This window comes from Phyllosticta capitalensis, assembly GCF_038381095.1.
Source record: "Phyllosticta capitalensis strain CBS 128856 chromosome Unknown BKA78scaffold_8, whole genome shotgun sequence".
NCBI lineage: Eukaryota > Fungi > Ascomycota > Dothideomycetes > Botryosphaeriales > Phyllostictaceae > Phyllosticta > Phyllosticta capitalensis.
In genome coordinates this window covers 1,100,522-1,117,219 of record NW_027117446.1, presented here as the reverse complement: position 1 = coordinate 1,117,219, position 16,698 = coordinate 1,100,522, and the positions used below count along the sequence as shown (strand labels likewise).

Below are 16,698 nucleotides of genomic sequence, written 5' to 3'. Positions count from 1 at the left end.
GCAGATCCATTGGAAATAACATGGGTGTGGCGCACAACAAGGCCTGCAACAGCGGGCAAAAGTCGACGAGTTGAAAAAGTGCCATGCAGACCAGACATGGCAATTCTTGGGTAAACAAGCTCCATCCATCAGGCTGTGACGCTGCAAGCATCATGTCCGTCGGGCGCTCCCGAGCGCAACGCGTGTATTGCTACGACAGGTACGATGTAGGGATAGGACAAGTCTACCTCTAACCACACATACTCCAACTCACAAGTTCTGGCTTTTGGCCTTGAATTCTCTCTTGTTTCGTTGCTGGCATGGACAAATAGCTGAAGCACTGACTCACGACGACCCCGCAACCACCAGCCGCGTCAGTCGTTGTTGGGTTTACTTTTCGCATTGTTTTGATTTTGCTTTGCGTGGAAGTTTGAAGAGTAGTAGTGTCGTTTTTTGCTCTCTCTCCCCTCTACTCAGTACTGTAGTTCCCTGCGTCGACTCGGCTCGTCCTTGATTCATGCTGCTGCTGCGGATGGCTGGATAGCAAGCGTGCCGCACGTCTCTTCGCATAAGAAACAATGACATGTTGTTCGTTGGTCCGCACGCACATAATTCCAACAAACCAACTGCCGGGCGTGCGTCCCCAGTCCCAGGCGTCCCATCCCCTCCATCCAGCATCCGGGTTCCTGGACATCATGGACGGTGCGACGAGCGAGCGAGCGAGCGAGCGCAATAGCTCGGAACCGAGACAGAAAAGCAGCACCGGGGGCGGTTGGCAGCACGTGAGGACGCGAGAGAGCTCTTTCGCTTTCTCGCTGCCGAGAATTCCCGTTCCTGCGATTGGCGATGGTTTGGTACCTATGACTCGAGCTGGCTGACCGCATGTGTGAGATCAGTGGCGTCGTCGCGCCGTTGGAGCTGGCGCTGGCGGGTTCAACGGCACCCGCGGCGCGTCCTTGGTAAACGCTGGCTATGCTAGCTCCCGGCCATAGCTCGCAGCCGACGGACATGGTCACTTTTGGTTGAAGCAGCGGCTGCACGAGCAAACGCAGCGCTGCCGCTGCGCAGACGACGACGATGTTGTCGCCGAGCGCGTTGTGCGAGTCGTGAAGACGCGACCTACAGCAAGTAAAATCCGATCAGCAAGGCGAAACAAAACAAACGCCCGTTGCAGAGGCAAGACTCACGCAGATGGAAATTTCCGGCGCCGCCAATGCCGTGGCTGACGTTCCTCCACGTTCCCGCGCGGCGCTTCTTGGGCGGCTGCTTCTGTGGCGTCGCAACGGTGGTGGTGGTGGCGGATGGAACGTCTGTTGTTGATGAGGCGGATGCTGAGCGCACCCTGACGAGGGGAATTGCATCATCATCGTCACCGTTGTCGGTGGCCCAACCCTGATGGCGAAGGGCAGGTGGCGTTGCTGCTGTTGATGGGGCGATCAGGGAAAAGATGGGGTGACGGTGTTTGATTGACGACATTGTGGAGTGAGGCGATCAAAATTCCAATGCGGGATGCGATTGTCGACGGATGGAGAGAGCAGGACCGACTGCCTACTACTCGCGAATTATATGGTCCTCCAGCGCTGCTGCGTACGAGGGCGACGCAATCGTCTTTTCAATCGAGCTGTCGGGTGTTTGAGCGACGGAATAAGCAACGATTGGAAAGGTACCGGACGGCTGGACGGTCAGCTATCAGGACGCGCGCGGGATGGTGATAAGTCGCTCAAAGTCAAGTCCAGCACCCTCTCTCCCCCATTCCTCGCTCACCGCAGCCGATCGACGGTTTCAGAGAGTGTCGAAACACCTTCTGTGATGTCTGTGTCTCCTCGGTGCAACAACACCGACAAATCTTGGAAATTGAGAGTGCGCACGACGTATGACCTCACAGCGTCGCTCGCGTATCTGGCTGAGGTTGCAGATCATGCAAACCCTGAGTCCGGCGTCGTGAGTGGTGGCGTGCCTGACGACAAGGCTGACCGTTTTTTCTCTCCTGTCTGTCCGTGAGTTCGGTTGACTCGGCAGACCGATGGACGACAAGGCAAGCGTTCATTTATCAAACAAGAAGCGCCGACGAGTACGACACACGAACTGCAGCGGTGAGACGGCCGGCCACGCTGGCAAAATCCATTCCTCTTGCACGCTTCCATCGCTGCCGTCGCTTCCGTTGCGGTATGCAGCTTGCAGCTGAAAGAACCCCCACCGTCTTCTCACACCACAGCTCCCACCCTCCGCATACACATGCCCGGGCAAAAGGCAACGACAGGCAGGGAAAAAGGCCCGCCACAAAAGCACCTCGCACCATCCAGCCGACCTGGCTCAGGTCTCGCAAGTCGCACAGGCACAGGCACAGGCACAGACACAGACACAGACACAGACAGCACAGCCAACGCGCGCCCACCATCCCACGCGCAATGCAAATCGCGATCAACAAACAGGGCACCTGGCACCAGCTACGCCGCTTCGTTGCCTCTTGCAGCCAAGTTCTCCTCGAGTCCCGTGAGCTCGTCTTTGCCTTGTCTTGCTTTTTTCTCGCTGCCCGTCTGTGCTGAATACGTGAGCCGTGCGTGCTGAGATGATGGAAACGAGCTGTGTGTTGCGAGGTTGTGCCAGGTGCCTGAACTTGGTGGTGTTGATGCGAGGTGCGACGCGCTGCGATCACCGTGTCCTTGCTCCGAGTCCGAGTGACCCGATGATGGATGCAGGTGCCTTCATGGTGTGTGCTGTACGAGCTGCCAACTACTCAGCCCTGTGAGACATGCGAGGAGCGCAAAAAAAAATTCTTGACTTCGTACGTACCTACAGCCCTGCCAGCTCGTGTTGTCGTGTCTCTGTCCAGTTGTAGCCAAAAGTCAGTGCAGCGCAGCGAAGCAAAGCGACCAGAGAGAAGCAGAAGTAGGAGCACGCTCTCCAACCAAGGACTTTCTATACTCTCGCGAGTATTTCGTCCGCGTCATCTCACACATGCAATCCCTCAAGTTCTACGAAACCATTCATTTTAGTCTGCCTGTCGATAGCTAAAGCCCTTGTGTGAACTTGTTCAGCTTCACCTGATCCCAGGAATCGAGTGAAGAAAAGCAAAGGGAAAGAAACGCATCCGAAGCAAAGGAGTGCCATATCCCGAAAGCCTGGATATCCCACGCACGCCTCATCCGACCACTCTCGAAACTCCGTACTGACTCTTGAAGCAAAAGAGTCCTCTTCCCACCGAATTAGCAAATCCCGAAACCCACCCATTCTTTTTGAAAAGTTTTCTGACGCCTTGAACGAGATGCCGAAACTCCATCCGCGAATGTCGAAGCAAAAGAAAGACAACCTCCACTCCGTGTGTCGAGGATTCCTCAGATGTCGAAGTGAAAGAGAGTTCGACGCAAATCCCGAAACCCACTCATTCTTTTTGGAAGTTTTTTGACGCCTTAAACGAGGTGCCAAAACTCCGTCCGCGGTTGTCGAAGCAAAAGAAAGACGACCTCCACTCCGTGTGTTGAGAACTCCTCAGATATCAAGGCGAAAGAGACTTCGACGCAAAGTCCGAAACCCGAAACTCCACCAGCACAAGAAGAGCAGCACCGTCGAATTCAGCAAAGTTAATAGCCCATGCTGCGAGCCATGGCACGGAAGCCCGCCGGAATGGTCCATCCGTGGCGCTGGCAGGCCCTGATGTACGCCTCCACCGCCTCGCCGACGCCGTACTCGCCTCTTCCTCCTCCCCTTTCCAAGCGTGCGGGCGCAGGGTCGTCGGATGACATGGCAAGGCGCACCTGCAAGAGGACAGCCTCGATGGTCATGCCGGCGTTCCAGCCGTCGTTGGTCAAAAGCTCCATGCAAAGCGCGCCGCCTGCAGTGACGTGACCGCCTCCGCCGTTGAGGAAAGGCAGGAAGCGTGGGCGGATGACGCGGACAAAGGGCGGAGCCATGGGGTACTCTTTGCCGAAACGAATCTCGAGCACGACGCTCTTGACGCCGTGAGCCTTCATGTCTTGGGCGAGGGGAATGTCCGGGTCGAAGCTGTGGAGCTCGACGATCCACTGGTAGAGGTTGCCCGTTTCCATCATGATTTCCGGGTCAATGTACCAGCCGAGCTCGTGGAGCGGCTTCTTATTTTGCTCCTTGAGAGTGTCGTTGTAGTCCCGTTGAAGGCACTTGGTAGCAGTCGCAGAGGCGGCCTCGCCCGTCGGAGGTGCCATCGTGGGGAGCTTGCTCCGGTCGAGCGTTCCAGGCACAAAGTCCGTCTTGGTCATGGCCGTTGAGATGAGATCCTGGGCCGTTTCTTCCTCTGGCTCAAGCAGGGTGCGGTCTTCGTCGTCAGTTGCAACACTAGACGCGTCGTCGTCGATGTCGATGGAAACGGGGTCAGTTGCGGAACCTGAAGCCTTAAACTTCTTGCGTCCCATGGAAACGGCGTGGTTTGCATTGCGCGTCGTCTTTGAAGCTGGAATCACGAGCTGTTTGCCGGTTGACCCCGTTGGCGTTACGTTTGGGTCCTGTGGAGTCGCAAACGTCGGAATTGGCACTTCTGCCTTCTGGGCCATGCCATCACTTTGCAAACTCTGGACAAAGAGGTAGCGTGTCTGGGTCCAGTCGGTATTGTTGACGACGTAGTATGGGACCGTGTTAACAAACTGGCTTGGTGCATTGACAACCTCGCTTAGCGAAAGAACAGTACTGGGGTTGATTTTGCTGAGCGGCCAAGATCCAGTAAAACCACGGGCAACAATTGACCGATTGGAGCCAGAGTAGCCAATGCTTGTGTTCGCGTCCCGGGCAAAGTAAATGCCATCTCCGTACGCCCTTCCATGGACAACCTGGTCATAGTTCAGTCCATCACGGATGATGGAATGCCAATTTTGAAGGGGGCTGCCGTGCCACGCGAACATTGTCGGGATCTTGGCCTTGATTTTCTGAACGGACTGTACGAATCGTCTTTCCTTGTCCTGTCATACAGTCAGTTCTACTGATAAGGTTCAAAAAGAGTTGCATGTCAAGAATTCCGCATGCCGTGTACAAAAGGCCCGGCAAACTGCCCTGCTTATTTGCCCACAGGAGAAATGTTGATTTCGACCTGCCATTCTGTCGAATGCATCTTCCTAGGAGAGGGCAAAACTTCACGGAAGAGGTGAAAAGTGACGCAAGGAAAGGATTTGACTTACCGGTGCTCCCATGGCGAATTTGAATTGCATCCATCCATCCATGCCGTGGACAGCTTCCTGTAGTCCCGTATCAACATCATCGGTGTCACTTGGAAGTCCTATCTGCATAATGCAAGCCCTGTTCGAAGCGATGATCCATCGGAGAAGACCTAGCGCCGGTGGCGGGATGCGATGAGATATGGACTTGTTGAGGTCCGATCCGGACTGATGAATCGAATGCTTCATCTCGTCAACGGTCGGCAGCATTTCCAGTAGCAGCTTGATGACTTCTTGCAATTCTCTATCTCCCAGACGGTCGCATTCAGTAGCATAGCGCCACGCGACAGCATCGTGAGATCCAGAGGGCAGTGGAACTCGAAGCGCCACGTCTGGCTTCACAGCAGACTGGGAGGCCGTAAGGGGCATGACAATTGGACTGGCAATCAGGATCCTGGGAAAGTGGGAGAGGTTTTCGATCTGGGCGTGCAAAATCCCCACCTTTGATTTGATCTTGAATGCGATCCAGTCACCGACCTGCAAGCCCATTGCCTTCTTTGATAGGTGGTCGGGGAAGATAATGTCCAGATGATCCAGATTCACCTGCACAGGTATGCTATTGATTGGGGAAGGAACACTTTTTGGATTTTCACTGTCCGTCATTTGGAGCATTCCGTTCTCGCCGCGCGAAAGGTAGTTGACTTGGCCATGTTGAAGTACCTCTAGAGGTGGTATCCTCAATGCAAGTCCTTTTGGCAGATGAGACGAACCAAGAGAACCAATCCTGGCGCTATAGTAGCAGAGGGTGACGAGCAGATCCACAACTCTCGGTTGGGTAACGATTTCGTGTTCGATGCGAGGTCCAAGGCCCATTTGCATGTACTGGAAGAGGCACAGTGGGATGTCGCAGACGTAGGGCTTGAGTGCTTCGAGCCCTTCCGGCATCCTCCTGTGGCAATTGAGACAATAGTCGGGTGAGCGAACGAACTTGCGAACAGTAAACTGCATGGCAACGAGTGGGAGTGATATGCCCGATTCCGAATGATCGTCATTGACATGGTCAGCCGTGACCAAACTGGGAAACGCACTGCTGGGTGCAACTTCATGCTGGTATTTGACGTCAGCAGCAGTGAGGCTGTCCCATTTAGACGGTGCGCCCTGAAAGTCGTGATAGAAGAGAGTAGCTCCGTCCCAAGACGCACCCCTGATTCTGCACTTGAGAAATGCGAGAAATGTGTCGTTCAGAGAATGGTGCATGGCTTCCGATATGAAGTGCTTCCGAAAGGTGGCCGTGGTTTGGTGCCGGTCCTTGGAAGATGAAGACGAAAAGGCGTTGCACATGTCCTCGATGGAGGGCTTGTAGGAGAATCCAATACCGGTGCGAAATTCGATGCAATCCTTGGATGGCACATCTGTTGTTCGAAAACCCCTCATCGTCTTGTAACCCTTTGGATACCTGATGAGCAGAATCAAGTATTCCTCGGGAGAAATCCCCCATGCTTGCATTGCCTCTTCAGAGATGCCCAGCCGCTTGATTTGGCAAGATATTGAGATGTATGCTTGCTCACCAAGGAGAAGAGAGTGAGTGGCTCCAACTTTGAATCCAGCTTCTTTGACAAGGCGAAGGTCCTGGCGGATCTTGTTCCGGTCTTCGCGCGAGAGAGAGCCGTTGGATGAGACCAAAGGATTGAATCGTTGAGTAGGGCTGTCTCCGTCGTAGTCAAAGAAGCTTGGATCATCACCAAAGTCGCCGTCATCATCATCGTCGGACATGCCACTGTCCTCGGCGTCTGCCATTGATTCGTCGTCGCCACTGTAGAAGAAGGTAGAGAGGTAGTTGAGAAGGTTTCGAATACTCTGTCCCGGCTGTAGCAGTAGACTGTCGCTAGCTCGCATCAACGAAGCTGCAAAGTCGGGAGGTGCGGCATCGTCAACGAGAAAGACATAAGAGTGAGATGAAGGGTAGTCGGAGACATCGGATACTATGGCGGTGACGGAAAAACTTCCGCCCTCTGGCGGAGCGAACGTGAATTCAATGAAGCCATCGTCATCACCGCGGCGGAAGGCGGATACACCCTCAGGATAGTCATTGGAGTTGATGACAGCGCGGAGATCGGCGTTGTAAGCCTGCCTAGGCATGGTGAGAGGCGGGAATGTGGTCAGACCAGAGAATTGAAGGGTAGAGCTTTGTGGGATTTAGAGAATGAGGAGGATTGATGGAGAGAAAGATGTCAACGAAAGAAAGGTCAACGAGGAGTCATCAGAGCCTGGTGCGCGGAAACTGGCACGGAAAGAAGGAGCAAGAAGGGACGTGATGCGCGCGGTGCAGCGAGAAACGACCTCATTTTGAGACAGTGCCTACATGTATGTCTGATTCAGGACATTTTGGGGGAGCTCAGTGGCACATTCTACGAATCTGCAATTACAAAAGGTTGTGAGGCCAAGCACTCAGCAATCGACCTTTACGTTGTCGAGGTGAGCGTCGAGTGTGGGTGAGCGTTCCGTGGAGGAAAGGCTATTCCCCACAGCACAGGCCACAGCGCCGCCCTCCGCCTGCTCCGCTCCGCCCCGCCTGTCCATCGCCCAAGCTCCCATGCCTGTGACAGTCCCCCAGCACTCACCAAGCTTCTGTCACCAACCACCACCTGTCGCCATGGCCGTGTCCGATGCCGCCCTCACAGTCGAGCCCAAGTCCTCGCATGTATCCGATCCGTCTCTACTGCCCTTCATCCAACCGCACTTTGACCCTGCCGACCACCTCAACGCCGTTCTTCCTTCGCTGTCAACCTCTCGGTCTCGCAATGGTTCCGACGTCCCTCTTTCAGAACTCTCAGTGCAAACCCAGACCCTACTGTCGCAATTGAATGCACAGACCACGCGCTTGTCGGCGGTGCTCACCCAGATGACGGACGACATTTTGCGGAGCGGAGCCAGGCTTGCGTACGAGGTGGAAGTCCTCAGAGGGGAGACTGCTGGCCTATCCGAGGCCTTGACCGACGGCTTGAGGCGCGACGTCGAAAAGTTTGTGCCTGGCGGCGTCAAAATCGAGGCGCCCTCGAGCGCATTACCTCCGAGCGACAAGCCAGACGAATCTACAACAAGGCCCAGCACTGCTGGCGCAGATGCACTGCAAACAAGCTCTCGAATTAACGCGGAGCCCGAATACCTCAATCAATTGCGCACCTTGACACTCGTACGTTCGCGCCTGGAGAGCGTCATCAAAGTATTTGGTGAGGCGATGCAGTGGACCCTTGCACCATCCGAGGTGTCCTTTGCCTCGTCCCTCGTGTCTGTTTCGGCACCTGAGCATGGGTCAGAGAGTCAAAGTCGCGAGGAAAAAGGTCGAGAGTTTGCCGAAAGACTGCGCAACGAGATTGCTGAGCTCATCACCGGCACGGACGAAGGCTTGGAGGCCGCACAAACACGTATACAGGCACTCCGTGAGCTCTCCCAGGTCTGGAAGGACACTGCGGAGGAAAGGGCGCGCACAAGATTTGTAGACGGCTTGGTGAAGCTTGCAGAGGACCGGCACCGGCAGCACAAAAACACAAGAAACCCCCCGCAGAAGAAAGCAGAGGCACCCAAAGTAGAAGAGAGGACAAAAGCACTGGAGAAGAATGGTGGTGGTTTCTTGGAGAATCTGCAGAGGCTGCGCGACAACATCTATCTTGGATGAGCGTCCAGCAGGATTCTCGAATTGATTCGAGGTTGCTACAAGGCAAACAGCCCATTTTCCCGCCCCAGGTGCGTCGGAGGTCTTCGTCAGAGGCGTGGAAATGTCGCAAGGCTAGAGACAGGCTGCGCAGGTCCAACGCGCCGCATCTTGATTTTGGTTCCTTTTGCAAAGCCAGGACGCCGCGCCTGGTCTTGTACGCCTAGTGCTCGCAAACGACGCTTCATGGGCTCACAGCCGCCATGTAGAATATTTCAGCGACTCGGTACAGGCAGAGGAGGAACGACAAAGGATCAAGCCAGAGTCATGTGGGGTGGCAGGCGAAGAGGTGGTGCTTGGATGGACGACTTGCATCACATGCCTCGGCCCGCTGAAAGGTGCGCGTGCTGCAGGCGGGAACACAAGGCGCTTTAGAGACAAGACAGAATCAAACAAAGTGAAGCCCATGACGGGACTTTTGCTGCTTTGAAGAGCTCATGTGCCAAACAAACAGGAGGATATAGACCGCATGCGTATGGTACCTGATGGTGGCCCGGCATCGCTCCTCGGCTGGCGCTTAGTCACGGCGACTCGGCTTGACGGTCCCAACAAGCGAAGCTGTTGCAGGGATCCTGGGCCTATGCCCACTCACCTCACCCATCTCACATCTACATCCTGACCTCCTCCAGCCAAAGGGTCTCGTCCTCGCGTGCTCCTCCAAAAGTCACGCTGCGGCCCTCCTCCTCCTCCTTATCATGTCTTCTGTTCTTGCGACAACCTAAATTATTTCCCCCCACCCGCCGCCTTCCTGCTCTCCATTCCAGAGCCCCGCTCCAGCTCGCTGCCTATAGGCTCGCTCTCCACCTTCGCCGCCCTCGTCTTCACGCCGCCCACCATGCTCGATCCCTTCCCATTCGAGGCTCCCAAGGCTCTTCAGCGCGCCGTCGAGCCTTTGGCCGACAGTCTTGGCCTCAAAACACTTCCGATCCACATTCACGAAGTGCTGCTCGCTGCGCTGCTTTATCACGTCACCTGTACCTTTGTCTCGCCGTGGCTATCAGCCCGCTTCTTTTCCAAGATATACACCCAATTCAACCGGAGAACACGCATAAATTGGGATGTCCATGTTGTATCATTGCTGCAAAGCACCTTGATCAATGTCGTGGCACTGTGGATACACTGGGTGGATGATGAGCGCTCCGAGATGAACTGGAGGGGCCGGATATGGGGTTACACTGGTGGTTGCGGACTTGTTCAGGCTCTGGCCTGCGGATACTTTGTCTGGGACCTGTGGATAAGTCTGCGTTATGTAAGAGAGTTTGGACTCGGATTGCTGGCGCATGCAGTCAGCGCACTGGCAGTCTTCAGCTTTGGCTTCGTACGTATCTGCTGCTCCACCGATGTTATCGATGTCGGCCAATTACTGACTGTCAACAGCGTCCATTTGTCAACTACTACGCAACGACCTTTATCCTTTACGAGCTCTCGAGTCCTTTTCTCAACATCCACTGGTTTTGCGACAAGCTCAACCTGACCGGGTCCAAACTCCAACTCTACAACGGCTTCCTCCTCATCGGGACATTTTTCGCCGCCCGCCTCTGCTGGGGTACCTACTCCTCCATCCGCGTCTTCTATGACGTCTACCGCGCCTTGACGCAGCCGGGCGGACCTGCCGACACCTCGACGAGCCAAATAATGCGCTTCGCAGCGGACGAGCAGACAGTGCCTCTTTGGCTTGCGGGAACATACCTGGCCTCCAACCTGACGCTCAACTCGCTCAACTTCTACTGGTTCGGCAAGATGATTGAGACGGTGCGCAAGCGCTTCGACCCGCCGCTCGGCACCAAGCGACCGATCAAGAAGGTCAAGACAGAGGAAGAAAAGGTGCTTGTCGAGGGCATCGAGCTTGACACGGACGAAGAGGTCGAGAAGACCAACGGTTCGACGACTGCTGTTGATACTGAGCCCGTCGTCGCCCGGGGCTTGTACGATGATGGGAGACGCACCGTCGAGGTCTCGCAGACCGAAGTCAGGAGGCGCGGATGAAAGCGCTGTTGGTTGTGCAAGTCCAACTTCAACGGCACAGCACAGTACCCAAACGGCGTGCAGCGATTCAAGGCAGCAGGAAGGACAGGCGCTTATCCCTCCCGTCACCGTGACAGCCGACGTCTCGGCGTCGATTCCTACACACCTTGTGGTGCCTGTTTGGCATGCGAGCAAGCGAGCGATGGGTGTGCGATCGGGCATAGATGCGGGTGTGCTGTTGGTCTGGTCTGGTCTGGTCTGGCCTGGTTTGTGAGCCTTCATATGTGCATAGATTTTTCCTCGTCTACTACTCTGTCTAGCTTGTTTCTACAGGACCCAAGGAAGCGATATCACGACCTGCTTGCTCCGTACCAGCAGCATCTCTTCCTGCACATGTGGTGTGAGTGATGGTGTACTTGAGGTCAGGTTGGATAGCTTTTAGCCAGATGCAACGCAGCTTGGTCGAGACGGAAGTTGACAAGAAAACATCAACTCGAGGAACGCCGGCTTGCTATCCCCCCTTTTCCCACCACCTCCCTCACTGCAAAACCGCTACATCCGTCGGCAACGATGTAGCTAACCATACCGCCGTCCCCGTCTCCCCATCATTCATTCCCCTCTCCATTCACGCCCACGCCCACGCCGGCCCGCCCGCCTGTCTACCCCTTACTCCAACCAGTCACGCCCCCCACTCATTCTCGGCCCACCCAACCAACCAACCAGCCTGTCCCGTCATGCTGCCAATCTGCATGCACCCCGTCCCCGCTGGCTCCTGGCTAGTACAGTACAATGCGTTTTGGTACTTGGTAGCCCCCAGGTAGCTAGCTAGCCCGCCCGCCCCGCGCGGCTCGTCCCGTCCCTCCCGCATCTCTCTGCCAGACGTTGTGCAACCGGACGTGCGTGCATTTTTCGGTAGGGGTGCAATGTGCCTTGCATGAAGCAAGCAGGCTGCGGGATGGGGAGGTGGGCCGGGAGGATTCGGGGGCCCTGCGTCGGTCGTCTATCTTGGGCTTGAGGGGGCGAGTGTGGAGGGAGTTGTGGGTGGTTAGGGGTCGATTTGGGGGATGTTGTTGTTGTTGTTGTTGTTGTTGTTGTTGGCAAACTGCAGATTCATGTTCGAAGATGATGATGGTAAGAATTGATATTGAAAAGTGAGGGGGAGAGAGAGAGAGAGAGATAGGTCTCCATCCATCCATACACATCCAGCATGTCGGGTCATTCAAAGTCGGGTCATTCAAAAAGAGTATGCAAACCAAGGAAAAAACAAAAGCCCTTTGATGAAATACAACCTTATCCGCTCCCCACCTGCCATGTTTGACGCTTTGAGACAACAGTAGAAACAAGAAAAACGAAATCAGCCGCAAGATACATAGCTCGGGCAGACCAAATGCTCCAGGACAAGAAGACATCGCCCCAACGCAGCAGAATCCAACACATCACAAGCCACCCAACACGCCGCCTACTTGGGCACCTGCACCCAACCCGGTCCCGGCGTGGCACCCGGCCAACGGACATAGGCGCCACCCATCGTATTGACCGGCTTACCCAGGGCCTCGTACCTCCTGATGATGCGGCCGACCTCGAGCAAGCCCAGACGCTGAACGACCTCGAAGCCGCCGATCCTGCCCTCGCCCTTCTTCCTGACCTCGTCCCACTTGAGCGGCTGGCCGTAGCGGGCGGCGTAGGCGGCCTCGTCGTCGAGGCGCAGCAGCGTCATGAAGAGCGCGCCGACGACGATCAGCTCCTCCGGGAATTTGACCTCGTACCCGCGGTTGCGGAACGTGATGTCGAAGTAGACGGAGAGCGGGAGGAAGGGCGGGTGCCCCTGCACGCCCGGGATGGGCATGGGCGAGTCGTTGTAGACGGGTTGGGAGACGAGCCGTTGGTTGGAGACGTGCGAGAGGGAGAATTCGGCTGGGTGCGAAAGATACCGCGACCAGATGTGGTGGAGGCTGAGGAAGTGCGTTTTGCTGAATGGCTTGAGCTTGGGCAGGTCTTGGTGTTGGCGGAGGCGAGTTGGTCGAGGCAGGGGAGTCGGCTCTCCTGGAATAGACGCGGGAGCAGGTGCGGCGTGGTTGACGGGTTGCGGCGCAACGGGGGCCGGTTGCTTTGCTGCAGGCTCCGGCTTGGTCTCTTGCTGGGAGGGCACGATGCTGGACCAAATGCGTCCAAAGAGGCCGCCGCCTTGTTGCTGAGCTGCCGCTTGTAGTTCAGGCTGGCTGATTGGAGACGAAGCCTTGTGCAGCTGCTCCTGTCCCTGCGAGACCTCGCTACTTTGACCATCAAAAAGACGAGGGGCAGAGCGGTTCATGCTCAGCGACATCATTCGGGAGTGCTCGTGGCTAACCGAGGGCTGAGAGTACTCCTCGCCATCAATGTCCATGCCATCGTCGTGCGTCGTGTCGACGCTCCTGAGCGTGTCATCCCCATTCGGTCGGACGGGACCAGGTGCGAGTCTGGGAACAGGGCCGTCGAAGAGGTTGTTGCGCGGACGACTAGGACCCGCTGACCTCGACTGCGCTGACAAACGACTCGCTGAGGGCCTTGACTGCGCTGACAGTCGACTCGCTGAGGGTCTCGACTGTTGACTTTGCTCCACAGACTGGAAGCTGGCCTCTGAGTGATCCCTTGGACGTCTTGGGGCACTGTGCGCCAATGAAAGCCTTTGTGTGCCTTCTTCTTCAATCTGTCTCTCAATCTGCTCATCCTCCTCATCGAATCGTTGACTCATGCGACGATTCTCAAAAGCTCCACTGCTTCTGCGACGAACGGAAAGCTCTTTTCGTAGCTGCTTAATGTCTGAGGTTTCAGAAGACTCCGGATAGGGCTCTTCAATCGCAGATTCGTCCATAATCGAGCTTTCGACCGTCATTTCGTTCTTCTGGTACGGGCTGCTATTCACGGCCGAAGGGGAGGAAAACATAATTTGTTGCCTCAACGGACTGCTGCGGGCTGGAGAATTGATTCCTCCGCCCATGTTATAGGGCGCTTTGAAGACGGGCACCTTTTGTGGTGTTGCCTGCGGAGTCTGATCCTGAGGGGTATGGATTTGGTCCATGATTGCGGAGAGCCCCTCATCTCTGCTTTTTTCTAGACGTCTCTGGGGCTGTTGAGGTGCAGAACTTTCCCTCCAAAACAAGCCTGTATCCTCAGATTCGTTCGCCTCCGAGCTGGGGTTGGTCTGATTTGCCCCTTGGGTTTGGGAGCTGCGAGGGGCGCTTGACTCTCTGTTTGAAGACCTCTGAGGCCGGGACGCGGATGATGACGGGGCTTGGTCGTGTCTGGAGGATGAGCCATGACCAGAAGACTGCGGTGTCCTCCCGCTCGACCTTTCCTGCCCATGACTCCCGGTACTCAAGTTACTCGAGTTTGCCGATTGCTCAGCAGCTTGCTTTCTCCTCTCGCGCCGTTGTCGTCGAGCGGCAGCACGAGTATCAGAAGCCCGACTGGCCTCCTCTTCCCATATGTCATCTCCCAGGCCCACGGTGGCTTCTTGACTCCGAGAAAAGTCGGTCGAACTATCCTCACTAGAGGCTTCTGAACTGATGACGATGACCTTTTCAGGGCTGGCCTCCGCGATTTTGCGCGAAATCGCTTCACGTCTCCTTTGCCAGTACGCATCAAAATCCTCACCGGGCTTTTGCGACAAAGAGCTGTCCACATTTGATGGAAGCTCTGATGAGCCTTGCTCCTCTTCTTGCTGATCTTCTTCTGGTGATGGTGGAGTGTGTGCTCCAGAGCTTGCCTCCGAATGCTGGCTGTGTTGGCTGCGAGCCGGACTGATTAACTGCGTGGGTTGCTCTGGCGGCTCGAGGGTGGAATGGTCCGTTATCAGCTGCGACACTGGCGGGGGCGGAGAGTGAAGCGAGTATGGCTGGCTGTCTTCAGGTGTTGGGAGACGATGGTAGGAAGAAGAATTTTGTACAGAGCTCAGGCTCGGTCCGTCGAAAACGCTTCCATCCGATGCCTCTGCATCATTCCGGGGCGACTGATGCGGGGTCGGAGATTTGGTTGGGCTTTCCCGTGGCAACGATCGAGTGGACTGATTCAGCTGGCTGCCAAAGTGAGAAATATTGTCGTCCTTTGGACTGGCCTGGAATATCGTGGACTGGTAATTGGACCCGGCGCGATGTGAACCATTGGATGATGCCATCGAGTCCCGCCTGCCTGAAGATTCCTCCCCATTGCCATCCAAAACCCCTTGAAGCGCTTTTCCGGCGCTGACCACGTTCAAAAGCTTTGGAGTGTCAGCTGTCGTTGGAGAGAAATGGGCCTGTTCTACGGCGGGCGGTGCAGAGGGCGACTTGAGCTTCTGGCTGCCGGAGGGTGTACGTACTGGGAACCTGACTGGTGGAGAGGACGGCATATACGATACGGATGCAACAGAATCGTTGACGTCGGGAATCGGAGAAGAAATTGCGTTGCGGCTGGTAACATGGGTACGGTGTCTTGGAATCGGGTCCGTCCGAAGAACTGGAGGTTTCGCACGCGGTCGTGGTCTGGGGTCTGCAATTTTCGGCTGCTTTGGCTCGCGGGCGACCTGCATGCTAGGAAGTGAGTCGAGAGAAACCATGCTAAACTCTTCGCTGTGGAGCATGGTGGTGTCGCCAAAGTCCTCTGGCCTAACAATGTCGAGCTCATCATCTGATTGTTCAGTATCCTCAGATGGCTGGCCCTGGTTTTCGTTCTGATGGGAAATCATGGATTGCCACATTTCAGCATCGTCATCGCGAGGTTGTGATGATGCTGCACAGGGCGTTGCTTCGTGATCCTCCGACACATCGGACTGAGCGTCGGCCAAGGCGCCAAAGACATCGCTGTTCCGCGTCCGCCTCCGATCTCTCACAGATTTGCGGGTTGGGCGCGCTGACTTCTCTGTCTGCGGGACGTCTTCTTCAATTTCCGGTGACCTTGGGCCGTACATTGCCTCGGCTCGAACGGGCTCTGGGACCAGACTATCCCCATGCTCAGGTTGACGACTTTGGCGCCGAGAGCGGGGTCTGTAAGATGCATCCTCTGCAGCAGACTCTTGGGAATCGTCGGGACTCCTGACAATTGACCTTCTGGTACGGCGGGCAGGTGTGCGGGCGCGAGGCTTGGGTGACTCTTTTGCTACATCTGATTTTCGGGGTCTGCCCCTCCTTTTAGCGGGAGATGGTGCTCCATTTTCGCTCTCCGCTCCTGCTCCTTCCTGAGAAGCAAGAGCTGGAATGGTGTCGGATTTCCTAGGCCTTCCACGTCGCTTGGCTGGAGAAGAGCCGTCGTTGAGTGGAATCGATTTTGTCTGGATGTTGGAAACTGGAGTTGAGTCCGACTTTCGGGGCCTGCCTCTTCTTTTGACGGGAGAGGAACCTTCGGCATCGTTCAATGGGACCGAAGTCGTTTGCGAAATAATGCGAGTGGATCGCCTGGAAGTTGGAGAACTCATTGAATTCTCGTCTTGCGAATCGCCAGGTTCAGCCTCGACAGTCACCTTAATCCGCCAAGGGGAACCGTCCTTGCCCTTTGGCGTGGTCATCGTAATGCTCTTTGAAGGAGACAGCTTCGACGATGGAGCAAACGGATCTGAGCTTGGAACATTTGGAGACCGAGATGCCAGAGGCTTCGCATCTCTTCGCGGGGCTCCGAAAGAGGCTTCGCGCTTTGTGGGCGAGCTTGTCACCAGACACAAAGGGTCTGGCGACGAAGATAAAGACATGACCGCTTGATGAAAAAACTTCCCAGAAATGTCCTAATTGCACGTCAGATGTCCATGTCCTAAACTTGAGCTATGCAGGTAGAATTCGTATGGCATGTTGACGAAAAAAAGAACGACGGACTTTAACAAAATGCGACGCGGCAGAAGACGGATTCGAAAGGCAGCCTTACCCAACGCGACAATGGTGCTCAACCAGGCTCCCAAGCGTCTGTACCGGTGGTGCT

General features: G+C 55.7%; 7 protein-coding genes across 7 annotated transcripts; 4 read left to right on the top strand and 3 right to left on the bottom strand.

The window, feature by feature from the left end:
• Positions 1–494: 494 nt before the first annotated feature.
• On the bottom strand, positions 495–1,455 carry BKA78DRAFT_297748 (uncharacterized protein; the record flags this gene model as incomplete). Its single annotated transcript, XM_066886812.1, has 2 exons — positions 495–1,039; positions 1,167–1,455. 2 exons carry the CDS (start codon positions 1,453–1,455, stop codon positions 495–497), a joined length of 834 nt encoding a protein of 277 aa, XP_066741951.1.
• BKA78DRAFT_320411 (uncharacterized protein) lies at positions 1,234–2,044 on the top strand. The gene has a single exon (XM_066888951.1). It carries the CDS (start codon positions 1,489–1,491, stop codon positions 1,978–1,980), a length of 492 nt encoding a protein of 163 aa, XP_066741950.1. The 5' UTR covers positions 1,234–1,488; the 3' UTR covers positions 1,981–2,044.
• On the top strand, positions 2,031–2,758 carry BKA78DRAFT_373723 (uncharacterized protein; the record flags this gene model as incomplete). The annotated part of the gene is made up of 1 exon (XM_066892776.1): positions 2,031–2,758. A coding segment is annotated over one exon (495 nt), but the record flags the coding sequence as incomplete, so codon positions are not given.
• Positions 2,759–3,385: 627 nt separating this feature from the next.
• On the bottom strand, positions 3,386–7,504 carry BKA78DRAFT_373721 (uncharacterized protein). The gene is made up of 2 exons (XM_066892775.1): positions 5,124–7,504; positions 3,386–4,907 (listed from the first exon to the last, which is right to left on the bottom strand). The coding sequence occupies exons 1-2, from the start codon at positions 7,236–7,238 to the stop codon at positions 3,561–3,563; spliced, it is 3,462 nt and encodes a 1,153-aa protein (XP_066741948.1). The 5' UTR covers positions 7,239–7,504; the 3' UTR covers positions 3,386–3,560.
• Positions 7,226–9,240, top strand: BKA78DRAFT_320406 (uncharacterized protein). Its single transcript, XM_066888950.1, has one exon. The coding sequence runs from the start codon at positions 7,693–7,695 to the stop codon at positions 8,773–8,775; it is 1,083 nt and encodes a 360-aa protein (XP_066741947.1). The 5' UTR covers positions 7,226–7,692; the 3' UTR covers positions 8,776–9,240.
• Positions 9,241–9,380: 140 nt separating this feature from the next.
• On the top strand, positions 9,381–11,257 carry BKA78DRAFT_373715 (TLC domain-containing protein). The gene is made up of 2 exons (XM_066892774.1): positions 9,381–10,129; positions 10,189–11,257. Exons 1-2 carry the CDS (start codon positions 9,647–9,649, stop codon positions 10,795–10,797), a joined length of 1,092 nt encoding a protein of 363 aa, XP_066741946.1. The 5' UTR covers positions 9,381–9,646; the 3' UTR covers positions 10,798–11,257.
• A 978-nt stretch (positions 11,258–12,235) lies between these two features.
• Positions 12,236–16,474, bottom strand: BKA78DRAFT_354924 (uncharacterized protein; the record flags this gene model as incomplete). Its single annotated transcript, XM_066891812.1, has 1 exon — positions 12,236–16,474. One exon carries the CDS (start codon positions 16,472–16,474, stop codon positions 12,236–12,238), a length of 4,239 nt encoding a protein of 1,412 aa, XP_066741945.1.
• Positions 16,475–16,698: the final 224 nt, after the last annotated feature.